The sequence below is a fragment of the Coregonus lavaretus genome (genome assembly GCF_964263955.1).
Source record: "Coregonus lavaretus genome assembly, chromosome: 34".
NCBI classification, from domain to species: Eukaryota; Metazoa; Chordata; class Actinopteri; order Salmoniformes; family Salmonidae; genus Coregonus; species Coregonus lavaretus.
The window spans coordinates 12,026,320-12,053,620 of record NC_140021.1 but is presented as its reverse complement, the minus strand read 5'-3'; the positions used below and the strand labels follow the sequence as shown (position 1 = coordinate 12,053,620).

Here is a 27,301-nt window from a genome sequence, read left to right as displayed (position 1 = left end):
TCCAATAGGCCCAACAGCTCCAGGTTGTAGAGGTTCTGACAGAGGCCATAGGATAGCCTCTCCAGCTCTAGCCCATATAGCCATAGCTCCCGCACCTTGCCAAGACACTGCAGTGCGTTCTGCAGACGATCACTTCCAGTCTTCCGTACCAGGCTGAGGTCCAGTGGATTGTGGCTGAGGTCTAGAGAGCGTAGTTACGGCAGGCATCCCAGCTCCTGGCACACGGTGCCCAGCCGGTTGAGGTAGAGAACCCGCAGGCTGGTGAGGCGGGAGATGTCAGGTGGGATGTGTTGGAGCTGGTTCCAGTCCACGTGTAACTCCTCCAGGTGGACTGGGTGGAGCACCGGGGAGGGGAATGCCGTAAGACCCAGTCCAGGAACAGGATTTTAGCTTGCCAGTCCCTAGGCATTGTGAACCCAGTAGGCTCACGCTCCAACCGCCCATCTCGCACCACCAGCTCTACGTTTTCATAGAAGTGGACGACAGAGAGCATCAAGCTACCTTTCACGATACCATTTTACATTTACATTTAAGTCATTTAGCAGACGCTCTTATCCAGAGCGACTTACAAATTGGCCACAGAGAGGAGTTGGCACTATCTATGTTAGCACCAGAGTTACAATTGCTAGAACTCAATCCAATTCAGGTCAACGTTAAGTGTTGGCTAAACAGGTGGCCATCTTTGAGGTACCACAAGGAACATTCAAGGGACATCTCCTTAGGAACGTTCAGGATTCAATGTGTGCTTTATTAACAACCAACTAACATTACGAAGTTCATGACTGCCATAGTAACTACCAGAGCCATACCATTGTTCTATATGTAGAACATTGAGCAATCGAAACCTTTCTTAGTGTTCTATGCAAAAATGGTCATTACCATGGCAACTATATCACATTAACATGTTGGCCATATTCGGTGTACCAGCCATATTGCAAATGTATGAAAATTTTCTTTTCTTTTCTTTCTTGTTTTCCTTTATTTAACCAGGAAAATACCTTTTTGAGGTTAGAAACCTCTTTTAAGAAGTAGGGCCTGGCAAGAGGTCAGCAGGAAGTAGTCAGTGTGAACATACAACACAAGAGCATGATACAAATAGGACATGAACAGAGAAGTTACTTAAAACAGTTTATTAGATATTTATTAGAGTGCATGTATACATCATGTACACTGACACTGATGATAAAAGTATGACTGAATGTGCGCTAGGTGGGTAGTGTTATTAGGGGTTTAGGGTGTGTGTGAGGAGTTAAGATGCAGTTGTGTATTTGTGAGGGCCAGAGCTGCGTTGCTAGCAGGATTTCCATTCTGTCCGTAGCTGGGTGTCCAGTAGTAGTGCCTCTTCAGCCCATGGAAGACCTCGGCCAGACACACACACCCGTCCACCTCGTACACACACACATCGGTCTGCTCCGACGACAGACGGCCACTGGACAGCAGATCACTGAATGCCTGGGGAAAGGGAATAAGAGTGTGGTTTAGAGTGTGATTTTGATTGTGGGTGTGTGTGTTTGTGTGTGTGTGTTACCTGACAGACCGGCTCCTCCAGTCTGTTCCCCCAAATGTAGATGTGTGTGAGAGTGTTGTTAGCCTGCATGGCCCGAGACAGAGACACCAGACCAACAGTAGCTATGTTATTACTGGGTATAGACAACCTGGAGAGATGGAGCGAGAGAGAGAGGGAGAAGAGAGAGTTGGATAAATCCTGGGGTGTTCAGTAGGAACGAAAATGTAGAAAAAGTTTTGAAACAAAGTGAAAAAGGCATGTACTAACTGAACTTGTCCAATAAGAAACACTCAAGGGTTGGGGGTGGGTTAAATGTGACGTGTGTGTGTGTGTGTGTCTCACGCTTTGAGGTTGCAGGTGGGCAGGGCGATAGCCTGGCTGAGGTAGAGGGCGCCATCATCTTCGATGCGATTGGACGCCAGGTCCAGAATCTCCAAGGTTCCATTGTTCTTCAGGACATTTGCTAGACACCGCGCCCCGTCACGAGTCATACGGTTACTGAGCAGAGGAGAGACAGAGAAGAGGGGTGTATGATGTGAGTAACTATGAGCGTGCTTATGGTGCGAGTAACTATGTGTATGGACTGTGAGTGTATGATGTGTCTGTGTATGGTGTGTGTGTGTGTGTATGGTGCGTGTGTGTCTGTGTATGGTGCATGTGTGTGTGTGTATGGTGCGTGTGTGTCTGTGTATGGTGCGTGTGTGTGAGTGTATGGTGTGTGTGTGTGTGTACCAGCGTAGGTCCAGGTATTTGAGGGTGTAGTTGGTTCTCAGGGCTTCAGTGAGTCTCTCCACTCCAGAGTCAGTCATACCCATCTTCCCCAGGTGCAGCTCCCTCAGACACTGATTAACCACCAACATACTTGACAGATGGACCGCTGTCTCCTCCTAGGACAGAGAGAGAGATACAGAGTCAGATGAAACCCTGACGAAGGCAGCTTAGCTGTTGAAATGTTGCTTTATTAAACGTATTGCATCGTAGCCATTAGAGTTTGCAGTTTTTCCTTTTATTTTCTAAGAAAGAGACAGTCACACAAAACATGCACACATGTTCTTCTGACATGGTAGTCTTTCTGAAGACATTGTGTGTAGTGTACCTGGTGGCTGAAGAGTAGAGGTCTGCTGATGTTGACAGATCGGAGGCTCTTGTTATTGTTCAAGACGATGGCAAACGCTATCACACTCTGAGTCCCCTACACAGAGAGAGAGAGAGAGAGAGAGAGAGAAGTGGCCATGTCCGAATACCGAAACTTGCGTCCTAAATAGTAGGCCGTTTGAGTATGCAAAAAATAAATCAACGAATAGCGGGAAATAACGCAATCGTGCATGACGAATTCTTAGAATGCGAAAATATGTTTTATAGTATGTGAATTTTCGAAAACACGTTTCCGGTGGTGTTCAAATGTAGGCTAAGTAGTTTCTGTTCTCTTTAAAATCTTTTAATTTTTTTAGTGGATTTCTGTTTTCTCATTGAAAAGTGTTTATGTTTCTCTTGGCCTTCGTCAGAGCTTTTAAACTAAATATTAAACCATCTTTTGATTTCTGAATGTGTAGTCACCGGGGACTCAGGATGTGGCTGCGTTATTGTTGTCATGTTAATCAGGCCTTTTGATTTAAACATATGGATTGTTTTAGTTTTTGGCAGATATCTAAGCTTGGATGTCGGCCCACCACCTTAAGCTCAACCTCGACAAGACGGAGCTGCTCTTCCTTCCGGGGAAGGCCTGCCCGCTCCAAGACCTCTCCATCAAGGTTGACAACTCGACGGTGTCCCCCTCCCAGAGTGCCAAGAACCTTGGCCTGACCCTGGACAACACCCTGTAGTTCTCTGCAAACATCAAAGCAGTGACTCGCTCCTGCAGGTTCATGCCTTACAACATCCGTAGAGTACGACCCTACCTCACACAGGAAGCGCCGCAGGTCCTAATCCTGGCACTTGTTGTTGGCTGGGCTCCCCGCTTGTACCGTCAAACCCCTGCAACTTATCCAGTACACTGCAGCCCGACTGGTGTTCAACCTTCCCAAATTCTCCCATGTCACCGCACTCGTCCGCACACTCGACTGGCTCACATCCAAGATGGCATAGCAATGTGGTCATGTATTATGTTGTGTCCTCGTGTAAATAGCCTGTTTTTTTGTCTTTTTTCGTATATATTTCTCTATCTCACTTTCCATCCTTAACTAAATATACTTTCCTGCAACCCGCCTCACCCAATGTGGTACGGATTCTATTATTTCTTCATACCTTTTATCAAGAACCCACGGCTGAAACTAGCCAGCTAGCCAGCTAACTAGCTACTTGCTATTAGCTATTGCTATTAGCCACCGTTAGCGGTCTTCACCACTGTCCGTGGCCTTCACTACCTACCAGCCAGCTCTAGCCTGGACAATTATCGGCCAGTCTGCACAGCGTGCTATCGACCCAGAGCATTTCGGATTTTCTGCCGGAATCACTGAATCACTGGACCTTAACACCGGATCATCACAACTAGCTAGCTGCAACCGAATGGATGTTGTTGTTGGCTAATCACCACTAATCACCACTTGTCCCGAAGCTAGCACCAGTTAGCCTTGAGCTAGCCTCGAGCCAGGCCCATCTCCAGGCTATCCACCTCTCTGTCAACCGGACGGGATACGGAGCCCCGCCAATCCATCAAGACTGGTCTGCCGATGTAATCGTCTGATGTGGTTTCAACAGGCTTCCCGTTGCAACGACCACGAAGATCCATCTGCTAGCACCTTTACACAGTACCCCATCCTGTTTATCTGTTTAGCCTCAGCCCAAACTTTCGTCGCCATTACCAGTTGTTGTCTTAGCTCTCTCGAATAACACCTGTGATTGCGTTATGTCTCTCTCCCATGTCAATATGCCTAGCCTATTGCTGTTTGGGTAAGTTGTTATTGTACTATTTCACTGTAAAGCCCCCAGACCCGCTCAACCTCCCTCAGATAGCTTCTTTGTCCCACTCCCCATACACGCGGAGACCGGCTCAATCGGTACCTCCAGTGATGCTATCTCTTTCATCGTTACTCAATGCTTAGGTGTACCTCCACTGTACTCATATCATTCCATATCCTTGTCTGTACATAATGCCCTGAATCTATTCTACAACGCCCGGAAATCTACCCCGTTTATTCTCTGTACTCAACGCACTAGAAGACCAGTTCTTAAAGCCTTTAGCCGTATACTTATTATATTCCTCCTCTGTTCCTCTGGTGATGTAGAGGTTAACCCAGGCCCTGTAGCCCCCAGTATCACTCCTACTCCCCAGGCGCTATCATTTGTTGACTTTTGTAACCGTAAAAGCCTTGGTTTCTTGCATGTTAACATCAGAAGCCTCCTCCCCAAGTTTGAGTTATTCACTGCGTTAGCACACTCTGCCAACCCTGATGTTCTAGCAATGTCTGAATCCTGGCTTAGGAAGGCTACCAAAAATTCAGAAATTTCCATCCCGAACGACAACATTTTCCGTCTAGATAGAACTGCCAAAGGGGGCGGAGTTGCAATCTACTGTAGAGATAGCCTGCAGAGCTCTATCATACTATCCAGGTCTGTGCCCAAACAGTTTGAGCTTCTACTTCTAAAAATCCACCTTTCCAGAAATAAGTCTCTCACTGTTGCCGCTTGCTACAGACCCCCCTCAGCCCCCAGTTGTGCCCTGGACACCATATGTGAATTGCTTGCCCCTCATCTATCCTCAGAGTTCGTACTGCTTGGTGACCTAAACTGGGAAATGCTTAACACACCGGCCGTCCTACAATCTAAACTAGATGCCCTCAATCTCACACAAATGATCAAGGAACCTACCAGGTACAACCCTGAATCCGTAAACATGGGCACCCTCATAGATATCATCCTGACTAATTTACCCTCTAAATACACCTCCGCTGTCTTCAACCAGGATCTCAGCGATCACTGCCTCATTGCCTGCGTCCGTAATGGGTCTGCGGTCAAATGACCACCCCTCATCACTGTCAAACGCTCCCTGAAACACTTCAGCGAGCAGGCCTTTCTAATTGACCTGGCCCGGGTATCCTGGATGGATATTGACCTCATTCCGTCAGTAGAGGATGCCTGGATGTTCTTCAAAGGTGCTTTCCTCTCCATCTTAAATAAGCATGCCCCATTCAAAAAATGCAGAACTAAGAACAGATATAGCCCCTGGTTCACCCCAGACTTGACTGCCCTTGACCAGCACAAAAACATCCTGTGGCGTATTGCATTAGCATCGAACAGCCCCCGCGATATGCAACTTTTCAGGGAAGTCAGGAACCAATATACACAATCAGTTAGGAAAGCAAAGGCTAGCTTTTTCTAACAGAAATTTGCATCCTGTAGCACTAACTCCAAAATGTTTTGGGACACTGTAAAGTCCATGGAGAGTAAAAGCACCTCCTCCCAGCTACCCACTGCACTGAGGCTAGGAAACACTGTCACCACCGATAAATCTACGATAATCGAGAATTTCAATAAGCATTTTGCTACGGCTGGCCATGCTTTTCCACCTGGCTACCCCTACCCCGGCCACCAGCTCTGCACCCTCTGCTGCAACTTGCCCTTGCCCCCCCCCCCCGATTCTCCTTCACCCAAATTCAGATAGCTGATGTCCTGAAAGAGCTGCAAAATCTGGACCCCTACAAATCAGCTGGGCTAGACAATCTGGACCCTTTCTTTCTAAAATTTGCCGCCGAAATTGTCGCAACCCCTATTACTAGCCTGTTCAACCTCTCTTTCATATCGTCTGAGATCCCCAGAGATTGGAAAGCTGTCGCGGTCATGCCCCTCTTCAAAAGGGGTGACACTCTAGATCCAAACTGTTACAGACCTATATCCATCCTACCCTGCCTTTCGAAAGTATTTGCAAGCCAAGTTAACAAACAGATCACTGACCACTTCGAATCCCACCGTACCTTCTCCGCTATGCAATCTGGTTTCTGAGCTGGTCATGGGTGCACCTCAGCCACGCTCAAGGTCCTAAACGATATAATAACCGCGATTGATAAAAGACAGTACTGTGCAGCTGTCTTCATCGACCTTTTACATTTTACATTTACATTTTAGTCATTTAGCAGATGCTCTTATCCAGAGCAAATTACTGTTAGTGAGTCCATACATTTTTCATACTGGCCACCCATGGGAAACGACCCCACAAACCTGGCGTCTCACAAAGACACAGTAGTTGGAACCCAAAATCTCAGATTTGGACTCATCAGACCAATGGACAGATTTCCACAGGTCTAATGTCCATTGCTCGTGTTTCTTGGCCCAAGCAAGTCTCTTCTTCTTATTGGTGTCCTTTGTAGTCGTTTCTTTGCAGCAATTCGACCATTAAGGCCTGATTCACGCAGTCTCCTCTGAACAGTTGATGTTGAGATGTGTCTATTACTTGAACTCTGTGGAGCATTTATTTGGGATGCAATCTGAGGTGCAGTTAATTGCCGATTTCTGAGGCTGGTAACTCTAATGAACTTATCCTCTGCAGCAGAGGTAATTCTGGGTCTTCCTGTCCTGTGGCGGTCCTCATGAGAGCCAGTTTCATCATAGCGCTTGATGGTTTTTGCAACTTCACTTGAAGAAACTTTCAGTTCTTGAAATGTTCCGTATTGACTGACCTTCATGTCTTAAAGTAATGATGTACTGTCGTTTCTCTTTACTTATTTGAGCTGTTCTTGCCATAATATGGACTTGGACAAATCCCCGCCTTATCTTAGCTCATTGGTCACCATAGCAACACCCACCCGTAGTATGTGCTCCAGCAGGTATATCTCACTGGTCATCCCCAAAGCCAACACCTCCTTTGGCCGCCATTCCTTCCAGTTCTCTGCTGCAAATGACTGGAACAAACTACAAAAATCTCTGAAGCTGGAGACACTTATCTCCCTCATTAACTTTAAGCATCAGTTGTCAGAGCAGCTTACCGATCACTGTACCTGTACACAGCCCATCTGTAATTAGCCCAACTACCTCATCCACATATTGTTTATTTACATTGTTATTATTTTGCTCATTTGCACCCCAGTATCTCTATTTGCACATCATCTTCTGCTCATCTATCACTCCAGTGTTAATACTAAATTGTAATTATTTTGCACTATGGCCTATTTATTGCCTTACCTCCATAACGTACTACATTTGCACACAGTGTATATAGATTTTCTATTTTCAATTGTGTTATTGACTGTACGTTTTTGTTTATCCCATATGTAACTCTGTGTTGTTGTTGTTTTTATCGCACTGCTTTGCTTTATCTTGGCCAGGTCGCAGTTGTAAATGAGAACTTGTTCTCAACTGGCTTACCTGGTTAAATAAAGGTGAAATAAATAAAAATAAAACATCCACTACAAGACCATGGCACTTTCCTATGGAGCAGCAAGAGGAACTGCCCCTTCCTACCTTCAGCCTCTGCTCAAACCCTACATCCCAACCCGAGTATTCCATTCTGTCACCTCTGGTCTCTTGGCCCTCCCACCCCTACTGGAGGGCAGCTCACGCTCAGCCCAGTCCAAGCTTTTCTCTGTCCAGGCACCCCAATGCTGGAAGTAGGGCATCAGAGTACCTGCCCTTCTCCGAAAACATCTGAAACCCTACCTATTCAAAGAGTATCTTAAATAATCTCACAGCACCCCCCCCCCCCCCCCCCCCCCCCCCCCCCACCCTCTCAATACTTTGTTATATACCCTTTGTTGGCAATGACACAGGTCAAACGTTTTCTGTAAGTCTTCACAAGGTTTTCACACACTGTTGCTGGTATTTTGGCCCATTCCTCCATGCAGATCTCCTCTAGATCAGTGATGTTTTGGGGCTGTCGCTGGGCAACACGGATTTTCAACTCCCTCCAAAGATTTTCTATGGGGTTGAGATCTGGAGACTGACTAGGCCACTCCAGGACCTTGAAATGCTTCTTACGAAGCCACTCCTTCGTTGCCCGGGCGGTGTGTTTGGGATCATTGTCATGCTGAAAGACCCAGCCACGTTTCATCTTCAATGCCCTTGCTGATGGAAGGAGGTTTTCACTCAAAATCTCACGATACATGGCCCCATTCATTCTTTCCTTTACACGGATCAGTCGTCCTGGTCCCTTTGCAGAAAAACAGCCCCAAAGCATGATGTTTCCACCCCCATGCTTCACAGTAGGTATGGTGTTCTTTGGATGCAACTCAGCATTCTTTGTCCTCCAAACACGACGCGTTGAGTTTTTACCAAAAAGTTATATTTTGGTTTCATCTGACCATATGACATTCTCCCAATCCTCTTCTGGGTCATCCAAATGCACTCTAGCAAACTTCAGACGGGCCTGGACATGTACTGGCTTAAGCAGGGGGACACGTCTGGCACTGCAGGATTTGAGTCCCTGGCGGCGTAGTGTGTTACTGATGGTAGGCTTTGTTACTTTGGTCCCAGCTCTCTGCAGGTCATTCACTAGGTCCCCCCGTGTGGTTCTGGGATTTTTGCTCACCGTTCTTGTGATCATTTTGACCCCACGGGGTGAGATCTTGCGTGGAGCCCCAGATCGAGGGAGATTATCAGTGGTCTTGTATGTCTTCCATTTCCTAATAATTGCTCCCACAGTTGATTTCTTCAAACCAAGCTGCTTACCTATTGCAGATTCAGTCTTCCCAGCCTGGTGCAGGTCTACAATTTTGTTTCTGGTGTCCTTTGACAGCTCTTTGGTCTTGGCCATAGTGGAGTTTGGAGTGTGACTGTTTGAGGTTGTGGACAGGTGTCTTTTATACTGATAACAAGTTCAAACAGGTGCCATTAATACAGGTAACGAGTGGAGGACAGAGGAGCCTCTTAAAGAAGAAGTTACAGGTCTGTGAGAGCAAGAAATCTTGCTTGTTTGTAGGTGACCAAATACTTATTTTCCACCATAATTTGCAAATAAATTCATAAAAAATCCTACAATGTGATTTTCTGGATTTTTTTTCTCTCAATTTGTCTGTCATAGTTGACATGTACCTATGATGAAAATTACAGGCCTCTCTCATCTTTTTAAGTGGGAGAACTTGCACAATTGGTGGCTGACTAAATACTTTTTTCCCCACTGTATAAATAATGTATACATCCATACTGAATGACGTTACACATCAGGTCCAAAGAGCACATACAGTGCATTTGGAAAATATTCAGACCCCTTCCCTTTTTCCACATTTTCTTATGTTACAGCCTTATTCTAAAACGGATTAAATAAATGTTTTACCTCATCAATCTACACACAATACCCCATAATGACAAAGCGAAAACAGGTTTGTAGAAATGTTTGCAAATGCATTTAAAATAAAAAAACAGAAATACCTTATTTACGTAAGTATTCAGACCCTTTGCTATGAGACTCGAAATTGAGCTCAGGTGCATCCTGTTTCCATTGATCATCCTTGAGATGTTTCTACAACTTGATTGGAGTCCACCTGTGGTAAATTCAATTGATTGGACATGATTTGGAAAGGCAAACACCTGTCTATATAAGGTCCCAAAGTTGACAGTGCATGTCAGAGCAAAAACCAAGCCATGAGGTCATAGGAATTGTCTGTAGAGCTCCAAGACAGGTTTGTGTCGAGGCACAGATCTGGGGAAGGGTACCAAAAAATGTCTGCAGCATTGAAGGTCCCCAAGAACACAGTAGCCTCCATCATTCTTAAATGGAAGAAGTTTGGAACCACCAAGACTCTTCCTAGAGCTGGCCATCCGGCCAAACTGAGCAATCGGGGGATAAGGGCCTTGTTCAGGGAGGTGACCAAGAACCCAATGGTCACTCTGACAGAGCTCCAGAGTTCCTCTGTGGAGATGGGAGAACCTTCCTGGAGGAAAAAGATCTCTGTAGCACTCCACCAATCAGGCCTCTATGGTAGAGTGGCCAGATGGAAGCCACTCCTCAGTAAAAGGCACATGACAGGCCGCTTGGAGTTTGCCAAAAGGCACCTAAAGGACTCTCAGACCATGAGAAACAAGATTCTCTGGTCTGATGAAACCTAGATTAAACTCTTTGGCCTGAATGCCAAGCATTACGTCTAGAGGAAACCTGGCACCATCCCTACGGTGAAGAATGGTGGTGGCAGCATCATGCTGTGGGGATGTTTTTCAGCGGCAGGGACTGGGAGACTAGTCAGGATTGAGGGAAAGATGAACGGAGCAAAGTACAGAGAGATCCTTGATGAAAACCTGCTCCAGAGCGCTCAGGACCTCAGACTGGGGCGAAGGTTCACCTTCCAACAGGACAACGACCCTAAGCACACAGCCAAGCCAACGCAGAAGTGGCTTCGGGACAAGTCTCTGAATGTCCTTGAGTGGCCCAGCCAGAGCCCGGACTTTTACCCGCTCTAACATCTCTGGAGAGACCTGAAAATAGCTGTGCAGTGACACTCCCCATCCAACCTGACAGAGCTTGAGAGGATCTGCAGAGAAGAGTGGGAGAAACTCCCCAAATACAGGTGTGCCAAGCTTGTAGCGTCATACCCAAGAAGACTCAAGGCTGTAATCACTGCCAAAGGGGCTTCAACAAAGTATTGAGTAAAGTGTCTGAATACTTATGTAAATGTGCTATTTAAAAAATTAATATATTATACATTTGCAAACATTTCTAAAAAACTGTTTTTGCATTTCATTATTGGGTATTATGTGTAGATTGATGAGGGGGGGAAACGATTTAGTCCATTTTGGAATAAGGCTGTAACATAACAAAATTCGGAAAACGTCAAGGGGTCTGAATACTTTCCGAATGCACTGTATGTTGTTTTATGTGGTCTATCTAGCTACTGCATAGTGTATTTATAAATAATGTATAAATACATACAGTCAAACTCTTTGCGATATATTCAGCTCCGTCTGTCTGAATGTCATTACACATCAGGTCCAGAGAGCGCAGACACACATTCTCCTGACACAATATAACACACAACAACACACAGGTTAGTTGGATTTGAATTGGATTTTAGGAAATGGGACCAGTGTTCTCATCGACCTCCATTATATGTGACCAGGTTACCTGGAGGAGGTCAGCGAGGTGTTCTGCCCCCTTGTCTGTGATGCAGTTGTACCTCAAGTCCAGACCTGTCAATCAACAACATACTTGGATGAACAACAACACACACTGACATAAGAGTGCATCTCAATATCTATAAGTGAAGTTCTCTCCTCTCCTTCATCTGCACTGATCTGAGCAGGGCTGATTGAGTTGCGGCTGACAGTGAAATGCGTCTAAAATATGTGTGAAGATAATGTGTCTTGAGTATAATTTAAAATGTTGCATCAATTAGAAGGGGAGGGGTGTGTGGCGAGGTTATGGTGCCTCTCTGTCACGAATTCCGCCGAGGCTGCTCCTCCTCCTTATTCGGGCAGGCTTCGGCGTTCGTCATCCCCGGAGTACTAGCTGCTACCGTTTGATGTTCTCTATGTTTGTTTGGTTTTGTCTTGTTGGTGCACCTGTCTCGTATTATGTATTGATTATGTCACCTAATAGTTTCCTTTGGTTTTGTTTGCAGTTGTGTGTTGTTATACGCCTGTCCGTGTGGTGTATCGTTATTGTGTTCTCGAGTTTTTAGTATTTTACGCACTGTTAGCGTGATCGCTCGCCTCCTGTGTTAGATGCACGTTATTTTTGGTTATTGCCTTTTGACCATTAAAGTCGTTGCGACTAAGCTTCTGTGTCCTGCACCTGACTCCAACACTGCATCCACATCAGCCGTGACAGAACAACACACCATACTATGGAGTCAGCAGGAGCAGCGGCGCCGACCGAGTCGCTGGAGGATCGGGTCAGCTGCCAGGACGCCAGGATCCAGCAACTCGGCTCCGCCATGCAGGAGATGATGAACACCCTGCGCCGATGGGAAAGGGGAGGCGTGCCCACACCTCCTACATTACCACCACCATCGGCCAGCCCCACCAGACCAGCTCCGGAATCCAGTGGGATTCGGCTCTCGCTCCCGAGGGCGTATGATGGCACCGCAGCCGGGTGTCAGGGGTTCCTCCTTCAGGTGGAACTCTACCTGGCCACCATACACACGGCGCCCTCGGGATACGAGAGCGTTTCCGCCCTCATCTCCTGTCTCTCCGGCAAGACGTTGGAGTGGGCCAACGCCGAATGGAGGGGAATAGACGCCGCCACCATCAGCTACGCGGAGTTCTCCCGCCGCTTCAGGGCTGTTTTCGATCACCCTCCTGAGGGTAAAGCGGCGGGGGAGCGTCTGTTCCACCTCCGACAGGGGAAGAGGAGCGCACAGGAGTTCGCCCTGGATTTTCGGACTCTAGCGGCGGATGCAGGGTGGAATGAGAGGGCCCTCATCGACCACTATCGGTGTAGCCTGCGAGAGGACGTTCGTCGAGAGCTGGCCTGCAGGGACACCAACCTGTCCTTCGACCAGCTAGTGGACATGTCCATCCGTCTGGATACCCTGCTGGCCACCCGCGGACGTCCCGAGTTGGGGCCGTCCATTCCATCCCCCAGCACCTCCGAGCCGAGCCCTATGGAGCTCGGGGGTGCTGGCGCTAGAGAGAGAAGTAGGGAGACCCGGCATGGGAATGAGACGACAGGCCTTAGAGAACCGATCCACAACGACCAGAATAGTGGTATTCCCCTGAGATGGGGGAAGGTCCGTGACAAAGTCCACCGAGAGGTGAGACCACGGCCGTTTTGGAACGGGCAGGGGTTGTAACTTCCCCCTGGGCAGGTGTCTAGGCGCCTTACACTGAGCGCACACCGAGCAGGAGGAGACATAAACCCTCACGTCCCTAGCCAATGTTGGCCACCAGTACTTAACACTAAGGCAGTGCACTGTCCGGCCAATACCTGGATGTCCAGAGGAGGGTGACGTATGAGCCCAATAAATGAGACGATCACGGACCTCGAGCGGCACGTACGTCCGACCCACTGGACACTCTGGGGGAGTAGGGTCGGTGCGTAACGCCCGCTCAATTTCCGCATCGACCTCCCATACCACCGGTGCCACCAGACAAGACTCCGGCAGTATGGGAGTGGGCTCAATGGACCTCTCCTCTGTGTCATACCGCCGGGACAGGGCGTCTGCCTTACCGTTCTGGGACCCTGGGATGTAAGTGATCTTAAAAACGAACCGGGTCAGAAACATGTTCCACCTAGCCTGACGAGGGTTCAATCTCCTAGCTGCCCGGATGTACTCCAGGTTACGATGGTCAGTCAGAATGAGAAAAGGGTGTTGAGCCCTCTCATTCCCATGCCGGGTCTCCCTACTGCCTTACAGACCGCTGAGGCTTTGTTCACCCACGTCTTCCGGCACTACGGGGTTCCCGAGGATATAGTGTCTGATCGGGGTCCCCAATTCACCTCTAGAGTCTGGAGGGCGTTCATGGAACGCTTGGGGGTCTCGGTTAGCCTTACCTCGGGTTACCACCCGGAGAGTAATGGGCAGGTGGAGAGAGTGAACCAGGATGTGGGTAGGTTTCTGAGATCATATTGCTAGGGCCGGCAGGAGGAGTGGTCGGGGTATATTCCCTGGGCAGAGATGGCTCAGAACTCTCTTCGCCACTCCTCTACTAACCTAACCCCTTTCCAGTGCGTGTTGGGGTATCAGCCGGTTCTGGCACCATGGCATCAGAGCCAGATCGAGGCTCCTGCGGTGGATGAGTGGTTTCGGCGCTCGGAGGAGACGTGGAACGCTGCACACGTACATCTGCAGCGGGCCATCCGCAGGCAGAAGGCGAGCGCCGATCTCCACCGCAGTGAGGGTCCAGTATACGCCCCTGGAGATCGAGTCTGGCTCTCGACTCGAAACCTGCCCCTTCGCCTGCCCTGCCGGAAGCTTGGCCGGCGGTTTGTGGGGCCATTTAAAGTCCTGAGGAGATTGAACGAGGTGTGTGACAAGTTACAACTGCCTAATGATTATCACATTAACCCCTCGTTCCATGTGTCTCTTCTCAGGCCGGTGGTAGCTGGTCCACTCCAGGAGTGTGAGATAAGAGAGACCCCTCCGCCCCCACTGGACATCGAGGGGGCTCCGGCGTACTCAGTCCGGTCCATCGTGGATTCGAGACGCCGGATAGGGGGTCTACAATATCTCGTGGAGTGGGAGGGGTACGGTCCGGAGGACATTCTAGATCCATCCCTCCTGACTGAGTTCCACCGGAGTCATCCTACTGCTCCACGTCCTCCTGGCCGTCCCCGAGGCCGGGGTCGGCGCACGGCTGGAGCCGCGCGTCAAGGGGGGGGGGGGGGTACTGTCACGAATTCCGCCGAGGCTGCTCCTCCTCCTTGTTCGGGCAGGCTTCGGCGTTCGTCGTCCCCGGAGTACTAGCTGCTACCGTTTGATGTTCTCTATGTTTGTTTGGTTTTGTCTTGTTGGTGCACCTGTCTCGTATTATGTATTGATTATGTCACCTAATAGTTTCCTTTGGTTTTGTTTGCAGTTGTGTGTTGTTGTACGCCTGTCCGTGTGGTGTATCGTTATTGTGTTCTCGAGTTTTGAGTATTTTACGCACTGTTAGCGTGATCGCTCGCCTCCTGTGTTAGAGGCACGTTATTTTTGGTTATTGCCTTTTGACCATTAAAGTCGTTGCGACTAAGCTTCTGTGTCCTGCGCCTGACTCCAACACCGCATCCACATCAGCCGTGACACTCTCTCTCCAGAATGCATGCATATGTAGGAAAGTGCCCATTTGGCAATGTCTGATTTCTGATTGTCTTAACTCACCACATACACCACTAATAAGATTAGCTTTTCAGTAATTTTTTATTCCTTCGCCTCACACAAGTCAAGGAAGTATTTTATTTTTAATTTTTTACATCCATTGCAAATGATAGTTCCTCAGTATTTGAAAAATCTTTCCAAAACTCCCGGCCTCGATAATCACCGAGTCTCGGTGTGAAAGCGCAAAATATCATGATCTGATGATCCCATATATCCGGCGCAGTGGTCTAAGGCGCTGCATCGCAGTGCTAACTGTGCCACTAGAGATCCTGGTTCGAATCCAGGCTCTGTCGCAGCCGGCCGCGACCGGGAGACTCATGGGCGGCGCACAATTGGCCCAGCGTCGTCCAGGGTAGGGGAGGGAATGGCCGGCAGGGATGTAGCTCAGTTGATAGAGCATGGCGTTTGCAACGCCAGGGTTGTGGGTTCGATTCCCACGGGGGGCCAGTATATAAAACAAATAAAAAAAACATGTATTCACTAACTGTAAGTCGCTCTGGATAAATGACTAAAATGTAAATGTAATGTAAATGTCATAAAAAACAGCTGTCTGTTCACTGCGCAGGAAACTCTGAGGGTCCAGAATAGGTTAGACACAATGTTGCAAGTTCGATAGTGACAGCTTCCGCGGACCCAGTGATGATTTGATACAATGTTGCACTTCACTAGCAATAGTTCAAGTTAAGACAGATAGAAAGGGAGGCAGACAGGCGGAGTAGAGAGATTAATGTGATTGAAAGAACCAGAATTTTCATCAGGATATTTTCTACTGTTTTTATTTTGTCGGCTTTAAGCCTATGTATTTTACTTAGTTGATATGGAAGTTATAGGCCTACTGCTGCATTGGCCTATAGGCTTATACATTTATTTAGCCACCTATCGATCACAGTGTCAATGTGTCTATATAGCAGAGGCTAGTGCTCTCGCCACAGTAGAATTTTAACTTTTAGATTTGTATCATTTTACTTAAGATTTTTATGATTAACCAAGTGACAATGATTTTGAGAAACGAAAACGTTATTATTGAAATAAACTGTTCCACGAAAATACGCATATAAAATTAATCATAATTGCCACGCAGATCGGTAGAAATGGTTGGATAAATTGTAAGCTTCCCCAAACTTGAAACTCACGAGCTGGCTATATGGTTTTTACTATTACACCCATAAAAATTAAATAAAATAAAAACAGTGAACGCGTAAGCCCGTGCACAAATAGGAGGTCCCTCAAAAAATGTGCCTATGGAAATTAAAGGCCCGTCCAACTGATTCGTTCTGGTGCCGGCCCTGGATCTGAGAACCCAACAGGAGAAAGCATATCCATATACTTCCATGTCTACAATGCTTTCACCTATCCTATCCTCACTTCGCAGCCCAGTGATGGAAAAGAGGATCCCACTTGAGGATTTTGTTAGAATGCATCCAAATGAGTCTCAACAGTATAAACATGATGACCTAGCTACCTGTCACTGAGTCGTTGTCTCGGAGGGTTCTGGACAAAGCGAGAGCATCTTTGTTGGTCACTTTTTCTACTTTTCTCAGCCTGTCGTTCCCAGTCAGTTTGAGTGTGATGTCTCTACGGAATGCAGACAGACAGACAGACAGACAGGCCTTGGTCAAGCTCGTTCGTGATGGAAAGTGAACGTCAGTATAAGAAGTTGCTTTTGCGGCTAGAAAATTATATGTGCATGCCATGAGGCTGCAAACCTACCCTGTCTTCCCCTCAGTCTCTTGCAGGACTTCTAGAATGTATCGATTAGTTCGTAGTTTTAATTCTTTGCAGACAGAGGAGTAAACCTCTGTAATACTACCCATAGTAACGAAACTTTAGGCTAGTTGCGAATGTCAAAACACCAGTCAAGCCCCCGGGACATGAAGGAAATGTTTACGTTTCTATGGCAACATAGGCGCGCCGTAGTGCTGGGAAAACCAAACATGCAAGCGAAGAAACGCGCGCCCAACATTCATTAGAATTATTCAATCTCTGATGATAAAATATACAAAAATATTTAAAAACGTTAACTTGAACCTTTAATCCACACTAATGTAAAATGTTAAATGGGTAAAACATAATTATACTGGTGCATGTCTCTAGAAAGTGCCTTCAGAAAGTGTTCACACCCGTTGACTTTTTCCACATTTTGTTGTGTTACAGCCTGATTTTAAAATAGATTAAATTGAGATGTTGTGTCACTGGCCTACACACAATATCCAATAATGTCAAAGTGGAATTCAGTTTTTCGAAATGTTTACAAATGAAAAGCTGAAATGTCTCGAGTCAATAAGTATTCATCCCCTTTCTTACGGCAAGCCTAAATAAGTTCAGGAGTAAAGATTTGCTTAACAAGTCACATAATAAGTTGCATGGACTCACTCTGTGTTCAATAACAGTGTTTAATGTGATTTTTGAATGACTGCCTCATCTCTGTACCCCACACAGTCCCTCAGTTGAGCAGTGAAATTCAAACACAGCTTCAACCATAAAGACCAGGGAGGTTTTCCAATGCCTCGCAAAGAAGGGAACCTATTGGTAGAAGGGCACCTATTGGTAGATGGGTAAAAATATAAAAAGAGCATGGTGAAGTTATTAATTACACTTTGGATGGTGTATCAATAAACCCAGTCACTACAAACATACAGGCCTCCTTCCTAACTCAGTTGCCGGAGAGGAAGGAAACTGCTCAGGGATTTATTTCACCATGAGGCCAATGGTGACTTTAAAACAGTCACAGAGTTGAATGGCTGTGATATGAGAAGAAAACTGAAGATGGATCAACAACACTGTAGTTACTACACAATACTAACCTAAATGACAGAGTGAAAAGAAGGAAGCCTTTACAGAATACAATTATTTTTAAAAATGCACCCTGTAAAACTGCCCAAAAAAATGGCTGAGAAATTAACTTTATGTCCTGAATACAAAGTGTTATGTTTGGGGAAAATCCAACACAACACATCACTGAGTACCACTCTTCATATTTTCAAGCATGGTGGTGGCTGCATTATGTTATGAGTATGCTTGTCATCAGCAAGGACTACAGAGTTTTTTTTATTTTTTATAAACTGAATAGCTAAGCACAGGCAAAATCCTAGAGGAAAACCTGGTTCAGTCTGCTTTCCAACGGACACAAATTCACCTTTCAGCAGGACAATAACCTAAAACACATGGCAAAATATACAATGGAGTTGCTTATCAAGACAACATTGAATGTTCCTGAGTGGCCTAGTTAAAGTTTTCACTTAAATCGGCTTGTAAATCTATGGCTGTGCAAGCAATGATCAACAACCAAGTTGACAGAGCTTGAAGAATTTTTAAAATAATAATGTGCAAATATTGTACAATCCAGGTGTGCAAAACTCTTAGAGATTACCCAGAAAGATTCACAGCTGTAATCGCTGCTTAAGGTGATTCTAACATGTATTGACTCAGCGGGTTGAATACTTATCTAATCAAAATATATTAGTGTTGCATTTTTCATATTAAAAAATATATAATATAATATTTCTTCCAATTTGACAGAGTATTTTGTGTAGATCATTGACCAAAAAATACTATTAAATCAATTTTAATCCCACTTTGTAGCGGCAATTTTTGGGGTAAAAGTCAAGGTGTGTGTCACGTATACTCCCCCTCTGGCCTCTAGGTCACCAGTCTGCTCTTTATGACGCACACCTGTCACCATCGTTACGCGCACCAGCGCATCAGACTCACCTGGACTCCATCACCTTCCTGATTACCTCCTCTATATATGTCACTCCCTTTGGTTCCTTCCCCAGGCGTTATTGATTCTGTTACTCTGTACGCTACTCTTGTTTTGTTCCATGTTTTATTTATCATTAAATGCGCTCCCTGTACTTGCTTCCTGACTCCCAGCATACATTGTTACAGTGTGTGAATACTTTCTGAAGGCACTGTATAAAGATAATGTACTTTTGAAAGGATGAGAAAGCACACAGATTTCAGAGATGTATTCCTCCCAATAAAGAACAGAGCTGTTGAATTAAAAACCTTGACTTTTCATAAATATCCATCCATCTCAATACTACTTCTAGCTTCCATAAGACATTAAGCCCCATGTTACTGATTTGTGGGTTTAAAACCAGCACATTGAACAGAGAACGATTCAGGAAATGTACAGAAATGCAAAGCCAGCAGACGGTGTGCCTGGCTGTTCTGTGGGTAGGTCCTCAGTGACTATCTCTAGTAATAAACATTAAAAAACAACTTTTAGATCTGAATGAGTTGATTGCATGAAAAGATGGAGAGAATTACGAAAAAGTACGACGATGTATGCACTCACTACTGTAAGTCGCTCTGGATAAGAGCGTCTGCTACATGACTAAAATGTAAATGTAATTACATACATGACATATCAACATTTGTCAACATCCCCACTATTCACAGTTCTATATCTGACACTACAGCAGATTCATATTGGATCCTGTAGGTCCCGTTGATCCAGTCGAAAAGGGTGGATCCACTCCAAGCCTGAGAGAGTAATGTTAGGATCTGGGTGAGGGGGTCAGAGTTGGTTGAGTCAGGGGTCAGGGCATGGGTCGTTGTCCAAAGTTCTAATGATGATGATCTGCTCCATATCTTCGGCGGGGTAGGCTGGATCGCAGTGGGAGAATGGGGAAGAGGAGGAGGAGGAAGATGTACGCAGCTGTTCCACTAGATCACGGAGAGGGTTAGGGCTCAAGTTAGGGGTCGTGGGCTCAGGGTTGCCTGGCTCCTCGGGGTCAGGGTTATCTGGCTCCTCTGGGTCAGGGTTGCCTGGCTCCTCGGGGTCAGGTTTGCCTGGCTCCTCGGGGTCAGGGTTGCCTGGCTCCTCGGCTTCAGGGTTGCCTGGCTCCTCGGCTTCAGGGTTGCCTGGCTCCTCGGCTTCAGGGTTGCCTGGCTCCTCGGCTTCAGGGTTGCCTGGCTCCTCGGCTTCAGGGTTGCCTGGCTCCTCGGCTTCAGGGTTGCCTGGCTCCTCGGGGTCAGGGTTGCCTGGCTCCTCGTGCACGGGGCTGGGCGCATCACGGGAGATTAGCCCCTGGTGGTCGATAGGAATGTTGTGGAGGAGAGCGCCTTCTGGAACCTCCACTGGAACTGGAGAACACACACAGGTTAACATAGACAGATGGCAAAAGGATAAGATGACACACACACACACACACCTCACCTAAGTGTTGTCTCTCTTGGTGTTTCTTCAGGCTGCTCAGGCCAGCGTAGGTGTTTCCACACAGCTCACATGTCACACGCTGCTTAACAGCTGGGTCTCCACCTACACACGCCGCACGGCACACACACACAAATCTTCCCTCATTCTCTACAACTAGGGCCAGGATTCTTTCCTGGTCAAGTCACATGGTCGGGAAAAACTCAGAGCCCCATCTATAATCTCCATATCAACTCCTTTATCAGTCTATCCATCGCTTCCATCTTCAACCTTCTTCCAGCTACAATTCTATATCGTCCCTTCTTCTCCTTCTTTACCTACACCTCTCTCTCCTCTTCCTAGTGACTCTCTCCATCCTGTGTTTCCTCTTCTCTCTCTCCACTCCAGGACAGATGCCCTTCTAGAACACAGTAGATCTACACAACTAACAGACAGTGATTTGTTTGACAGCTGGACACTTGGTGCTTGTCATCTTTTCCCTTGGATAGATTTATAAAGTCAAAGTGGTTGGTTCTCACGTGTGTGTGTGTGTTAGGTAGACTCACCGGTGTGGATGTGGGAGTGTTTGTTGAGTTCTCGTTTGGTAATGAAGGCCTTCTGACAAACCAGACACTCGTGTGGAGCTTCACCTGGAAAACAAACACAAATGCGGACACACGCACACACACAAACACGTCTGAGAATACAGGGACCCAAGCTCACACACACACCTTCAAGGCTAATTTAACTGGTAGTGTTTCCCTTTACTTCAGTGTGTTACCTGTGTGTTTGCGTTTGTGTGTGATGAGAGAGGAAGAGACGGAGAAGGACATCCCACAGGCGTCACATTGGTAAGGTTTCTCTCCTGTGTGGATCCTGATGTGATAGGTCAGAGTGCTGGCCTGGGCAAAACCCTTCCCACACTGTTCACACACATACGGCTTCTCTCCACTGTGCTTCCTATATGGACACACACACATGGACACACATAGGTAGATAGATACACACAAATATGTCTTCTCTCCACACACGCACATGCACGCACACACAGACAAAGACACACTCACACAGTCCTACCTGCAGTGTATCTTGTAGTTAGATGAGGTAGCGAACTGCAGCCCACATTGTTCACAGGTGTAAGGTTTCTCTTCTCCGTGGTACATTCGACAGTGAGCCACCAACTGACACTTCTGGGCAAAACCCTTGTCACACTGAGAACAGGCAAACGGCTTCTCTCCTAGAACGTCAGAGAGACAGTTAGGGTGTCTCAAGTGTGGGTGTCTCTCACCTGTATGTGTATGTGGCGGAGTGTGTGTGTGTGTCTTACCTGTGTGTATGTTTGGTGTGTGTGTGTGTATCTCACCTGTGTGTATACGGAGGTGAGTCTTGAGCTGGTTTCCCTGTGTGAAGGCTCGGGGACAGAAGAGACACTGGAAAGGTTTCACTCCTTTATGGATCCTCATGTGTCTCTTCAGACTACTGATCTCAGAGAACTCTTTGTTACACTCAGCACACACAGGCTTCTCTTTAACCTGTTGGCTCTTCAACCCAGCCTTCCCCTCATCTCCCTCGCCATCGCTCGATCTGTTCTCCTTCAGTTTCCCTCTTCCTCTGCCTCTCCCTCTCTTCACTCCTCTCCTCTCTCCACTGCTCCTCCTTTGCCTCTTGACAGGTCTCAATGACGAAGGGCTGAAGTCTGTCTCATTATCCTCAACGATCTGAAGGTCTGACTCTTTTAACAACAGATCCCTCCTCATTCCTCCTCCCCTCCCCCTTCCCCTGCCTCTCCCTCTCCCTCTTCCCCTGCCTCTCCCCCTCTGAAGCTGGGGGACTGTTGCGTCATCTTGGGTGTCGTCATGGCTAGGTGATGTTGGGTTGCTAGGCAAGGTTTGGTTTCCAGGTGAGGTCTGGTTGTGAGGTGTGGCCTTGGGCTTTCTTCCCTTCCTCTTCCTCGCTCCTCTTCGGGGGGATGTTGGGGAGGGAGGGGTGTACTCTGGATCTCCCCGCTCTTCTTCCTCCCCCTTCTCTCCTTCCCTCTCCTCCTCCCTCTCTACCAAGCCCCCTCCAGAAACGCAGGACAAGGGTTGAAATGCCTCTGGGCTGGGGGGTGAGGGTAAGCAATGGGGGGAGGGGGTGGGTGGGGCTGACTCTATCCTCGTCTCCTGTTGGATGTCGGTCTTGTCTTTCAGGTGACGCTCTGCCTCCCTCATCCCCAGGAACACTGCCGCTCTCAGCACGGCCTCCGACCCCTCACTGTTATCATGGCAACCACAGATAAACAAGAGATCAATAACAACAGATAAACAACAATATAGTATCCTACATAGCACAGGAAGTTGGTGGCATCTTAATTTGGGAGGACAGGCTCATAGTAATGGCTGGAACAGAATAAATGGAATGGTAATCGAACTCATCAAACACATGCTTTCCATGTGTTTCATACCATTCCATTTACTCCATTCCAGACATTATTATAAGCCGTGCTGCCCTCAGCAGCCTCCTGTGATATAGTTATTGTGACAGTATGATGGTGGTGTAGTTGTATTATTCAAAGGGAGTAGTGAATAGGGGTGCTTACACACCTTTTGATTTGGTGAATAGTGTTTCCACACCTATTGCTAAATTAGCTTTGTACACACCAGTGTAGTGATGTACCTACTTGTCAGTGTGTAGTTCTCCAGAATATATGTATTTCAGCAGGGTGTACAGGGCCTGCTCACTGACAAACTCAGGGTTAAGGGTCGTAACCAGGTGACCTCTGTCAGGCAGTGCGGAGAAGAACCCGCTGAACGCCGCCAGGACATTACGGTGCGCTCGGAACAGCGTGTCGCCCACGACGACCGTGATGTCACACAGAACGTTGCTTTCCCGCTGCCAACGCAGCTGCTCCAACAGGTGCTCACTGTGGGCCAGCTGTGACATTACTGCTTCCGGGGTCACGCCGGGTCAAACTGCAGGGAGGGGAATTTTTAACTAACAGTGCAATCAATACCTTTACTAATAGGTCTTTATGGCATAGGAGGTAGTGTGCTTGCAAGGTTGTTGATGTTTAATTTGAGTACTTTTTTACTAACAGTGCAGGCAGATAAGGACACGGCCAACCTCAGACTGCCAGTATTTAAAGGGGAAATCTACATCCATTTCTGGACTTATAAATGAATTATCTATACCCATTGATTCTTGAAGAATATAACTTAGAAATGCCTCATGAGCTTAGTTAAACACTCATACCCCATCAGGACCCAAAATATAAGCTTGTTTAACTCCAATGTTTGTAAACATTGTAAATGTAAACAAACACTGTAAAACCTCAAAACATGCTTAAAACTATAATTTTGATATCTTGGATGGTCAGTCCTTGCATCCATATTCCTATGAATTTGAGGGGTTACATTTCTCCAGGTCCTGCCCTCAGCTTTCTACCAAAACATTCTTAATGTTTAAACTGCAGATTGACCCTTTTAAGTGTTTCCCAATCTCTTTCATGCAAATTGAATATATTACTACCATTGTCTTTTTACAACCCTGTCCTGTTACTATGCCACTTTTCCAATAATATTTTTTTAGAAGTGTCTACTGTCCATCTTTTCTATCCCAAAATAATAATAGCTTATCCATCTACTATTCTAGTTTTTCTTAATTGTATCTCCTTCTTTACTTCTCTCTCCCTCAGCAGGATTACATAAAACATTTACTCACCCTTTATAATAATGTTATTGTTTGGTTGAAAGTGTGTATCAGGTGTTCTGTTGGGATTAAATTAAGTGATTGAAATTAATACAAAATTACAACCGCAACACTCCTCTCATCGAAACTTGTGTAGCCGACCCGTAGATGTAGTTTACGTTATGAAAATAAAAGTTCCTCAGTTCAATGGCTAACTGCCCTACTGCTAACCGCGCAAATCAGCTACGTTCTGTTGAACCATTACTGATATATCAATTTAATTGTGAATCATTCTGATCCTATAATTATACTTGTACATTGAGAAGAATTGACCTTGAAACCATTTACTTTCTCTTTTGTTTTGATTTCTCGGATATGATCGCGCTGATACGGTTAATAACAAAGTGCTCTTATTTCGAAATGCGACGAGCCTGGAGAGTGCGGTAAACTAGCGGTTAGTCAATTTTTAAATGACGGGGCATTCGGGAGCGTAACAACACGGACAAATATAACATTAAATACCTATGAAATGTAGAAATTGAGCACATAGACGGATTTAAATGTGTAAAATGAAATACCGTATTTTATAACCCCTTCGACTAAGTAGCCATTTTCGAATGACGTCAGAGCACAACTCAAGTCCACTGTTCAAGTCTCGCGTTGTTTGAAAATATACGTTAAAACGTGGAAAGACAGTAGCCAGTGTCTCTTTATTAAATTGAAATCATATTTACAATCCAAACAGGGACGTGACAGTGCATTTCTTTAGTACTTTACAGAACAATGTAGAGAAATTACAATAAAAAAATACAAAAACATTAACAACAACCTTTAAAATGCCATTTAAAATCTAAATAATGCAAAAAAAAGAAACACATTGTAAAATCAACTCTACTGTTTCCATTTATTAAAATACAACCAGTTGTCCATGTATGATGCAGTATTCAGGTTTATTTCATTAACAACAGCATAGCAGCCTGAAGATCAGGGTTGGTGGGTTGGAGTTTGGTTAGTGTGTTTTTGTGCGTTTTTGTGAATGTGTGTGTGTAGGTAGTATGTAGGTAGGTAGGTAGGTAGGTATGCATGCATATAGGTAGGAAGTTTGGTAGGTAGATAGGTATGGTATGCATGCATATATATGTATGTATGTGTTACAGAGGAGGAAGGCCTATGTGATGCACGTTACAGTATGGCTGTATGAGGTATCTGGCAGTAGACCAGAGGGTATCGGTGCAGCTGAGTCCAGAACAGTGGTCGTAGCAGCCAGGGACCATGGAGACCAGCACACCCAGAGGAACCAGGAAACCCAGGATGAAACCTCCTGCTGCCTGGACACCTCCCACCAGATCTGACCACACACAACTTTTGTCCTGTAACAGCTGTTTCTCCTCCTTAACCTCCTCCTCTTCTTTCTCATCTCTTTCTACCCTCTCCTCCACTCTCTGCATCTCCTCTTTCTCTACCCTCTCCTCTCTCTGCTCCTGCACCTCCTCATCAGAGGACTCATCCTGGGGTAGGAAGTGAACACACGCATTTAGCAACAGCGCATCTCCCCCAGTGTGTGTGTGAAGGCAGCCTGCCTCCCAGCTAAGTCCTACCCAACCCTAAGCTCACACTGTCCCGTAGTACTACCTGATCACCACACAGTGAAGACAACACTACAGACAAACACTTCTGCACTTTGGGGGAAGATGCGGAAAGAGTGATCGGTCATATGTTGTGTGTATGTGACCCACCATCCTACATGGCAGTAGACCCAGTTCCTCCGCTAGAGAGATGGAGCTCTGAGTGGCTGCAGACAGAGTCCCATCTAACGCCATGTAACCCCCCTCTCCTCCAATACTAAAGAGCGAGAAAGAGAGAGGGAAATACAGGGGGAAAAGAGAGAGAGGGTATTACAAAAAAGAGAGAGAGGGTATTACGAAGAATGTGCCAAAATTAGAGTGATGTGTGAGGGGTGTTATCATTGAGTGTGTGTGTGTGTGTGTGTGTGTAGTTACACTAGGGCCTCTGCCAGTTGGCTCTCCAGATCCTTCATCTTCTCCTTCAGATCCTGAGAACAGAGAAACACACACACAACATAAAGCCCACAGTGTGTATCAGTTAGATGTGTGAGGTCTACATCAGGCATATGTAAAATGTGTGTGTGTGTTGTACCTGTGCGATGGAGGAGTACTCTGTGAGGGACTGCTCCAGCTGCTCAATAACAAAGTCCTTCTGTAGGAGAGACACACAAAGAGATGTTGGGCACTGGCCAGCCAGCTAAAAGACTGCAATGGACCTAATTTAAACTGGCAAGCCATGTGGCATGTCTAAAGAAAAACTGTTAAATGTATTGGGTATTTAGGGCATATTTGACATGTAAACATTCTTTTCAATACGGAGTTATCACCTACCTTATGTATGACCTCATACCTCTGATCCAGGGTGAGTCTGCTCTCCTCCAGCCGTAGCTTTTTCACACACACAAACAAACAGTTAATAGTTGGGCTGGAACAAAAGCCTGTGGCCCACAATCACCCACCTGTGATCTGGTGGTAGGATGTCCGAGCGTGTGTCTGCTACCTGTAAGGCCTGTAGAGCCTGGCTGAGGTTTGCGATCTTCTTCTTGTCAGTGGCTCTATCTGGTATAATACGGGACATCTAGGGATGAGAGAGGAGAGAGAGAGAGAGAGAGAGAGAGAGAGAGAGAGAGAGAGAGAGAGAGAGAGAGAGAGAGAGAGAGAGAGAGAGAGAGAGAGAGAGAGAGAGAGAGAGAGAGAGAGAGAGAGAGAGAGAGAGAGAGAGAGAGAGAGAGAGAGAGAGAGAGAGAGAGAGAGAGAGAGAGAGAGAGAGAGAGAGAGAGAGAGAGAGAGAGAGAGAGAGAGAGAGAGAGAGAGAGAGAGAGAGAGAGGCTGGCCAGTGGAACGTTCAGTTTGTCTGTTCTAACAGGGTCAAAGGTCAAGCCTTAGAGGTCATCATACCTCACTTCCAATGGTCTCGATCTGGTCTTCCAAAATCTCCTTCTCTTTCTCCTGCCGGAACAAGGGATAAAAACAGTTGTATTTCTCATCATCAGTTTATCAACGCTCTATATCTTTCCTGGGCACTTCCTATTGACCAATTAGCTCAGTTGGTGAAGTGATTGGTCAAATCAGGTGTGTTCAGTTGTCTGGTTTTATTTGTCGTATATATGGTTTCTTGGTTGCTATTGCTGTACACCACTTCCTGGTAACCCACCAGTTGTTTGATGTAGGCCTCCAGGTTGCCCGTAGCGCAGTCCTTCTCAGCTGATAAGCTCCGGATCTCCTCCAGCTCATCCATCAGCTGCTCTGCATCATGGATCGACTG

The 27,301-nt window shown here is 46.4% G+C and overlaps 2 protein-coding genes across 3 annotated transcripts; both read right to left on the bottom strand.

Annotated features, from left to right (window-relative positions):
• Positions 1-1,230: 1,230 nt before the first annotated feature.
• On the bottom strand, positions 1,231-16,979 carry lrrc34 (leucine rich repeat containing 34; the record flags this gene model as incomplete). The annotated part of the gene is made up of 9 exons (XM_084152113.1): positions 1,231-1,452; positions 1,529-1,655; positions 1,850-2,005; positions 2,240-2,394; positions 2,604-2,699; positions 11,298-11,381; positions 11,490-11,554; positions 16,628-16,740; positions 16,876-16,979. 9 exons carry the CDS (start codon positions 16,977-16,979, stop codon positions 1,231-1,233), a joined length of 1,122 nt encoding a protein of 373 aa, XP_084008239.1.
• A 1,993-nt stretch (positions 16,980-18,972) lies between these two features.
• On the bottom strand, positions 18,973-24,608 carry mynn (myoneurin). 2 transcript variants are annotated; one of them, XM_084152183.1, is made up of 9 exons: positions 24,550-24,590; positions 24,005-24,051; positions 22,965-23,256; positions 21,669-22,558; positions 21,383-21,542; positions 21,087-21,265; positions 20,872-20,955; positions 20,330-20,431; positions 18,973-20,256 (listed from the first exon to the last, which is right to left on the bottom strand). In XM_084152183.1, exons 3-9 carry the CDS (start codon positions 23,225-23,227, stop codon positions 19,703-19,705), a joined length of 2,232 nt encoding a protein of 743 aa, XP_084008309.1. In that variant the 5' UTR covers positions 23,228-23,256; positions 24,005-24,051; positions 24,550-24,590; the 3' UTR covers positions 18,973-19,702. The 2 variants fall into 2 exon arrangements, with proteins under 2 accessions (XP_084008309.1, XP_084008310.1); XM_084152184.1 differs by lacking the exon at positions 24,005-24,051 and having other exon boundaries at positions 24,550-24,608.
• Positions 24,609-27,301: the final 2,693 nt, after the last annotated feature.

Bases quoted from the DNA above. Each gene is read 5' to 3' on its own strand.
- mynn (XM_084152184.1), bottom strand. From the start codon at position 23,227: ATGTCACAGCTGGCCCACAGTGAGCACCTGTTGGAGCAGCTGCGTTGG. The intron at 21,543-21,668 runs GTGAGATACACA...CTGACGTTCTAG, and splicing joins TCACCTCCGTATACACACAG to GAGAGAAGCCGTTTGCCTGT. The intron at 20,432-20,871 runs GTGAGTCTACCT...CGGCGTGTGTAG, and splicing joins ACACTCCCACATCCACACCG to GTGGAGACCCAGCTGTTAAG.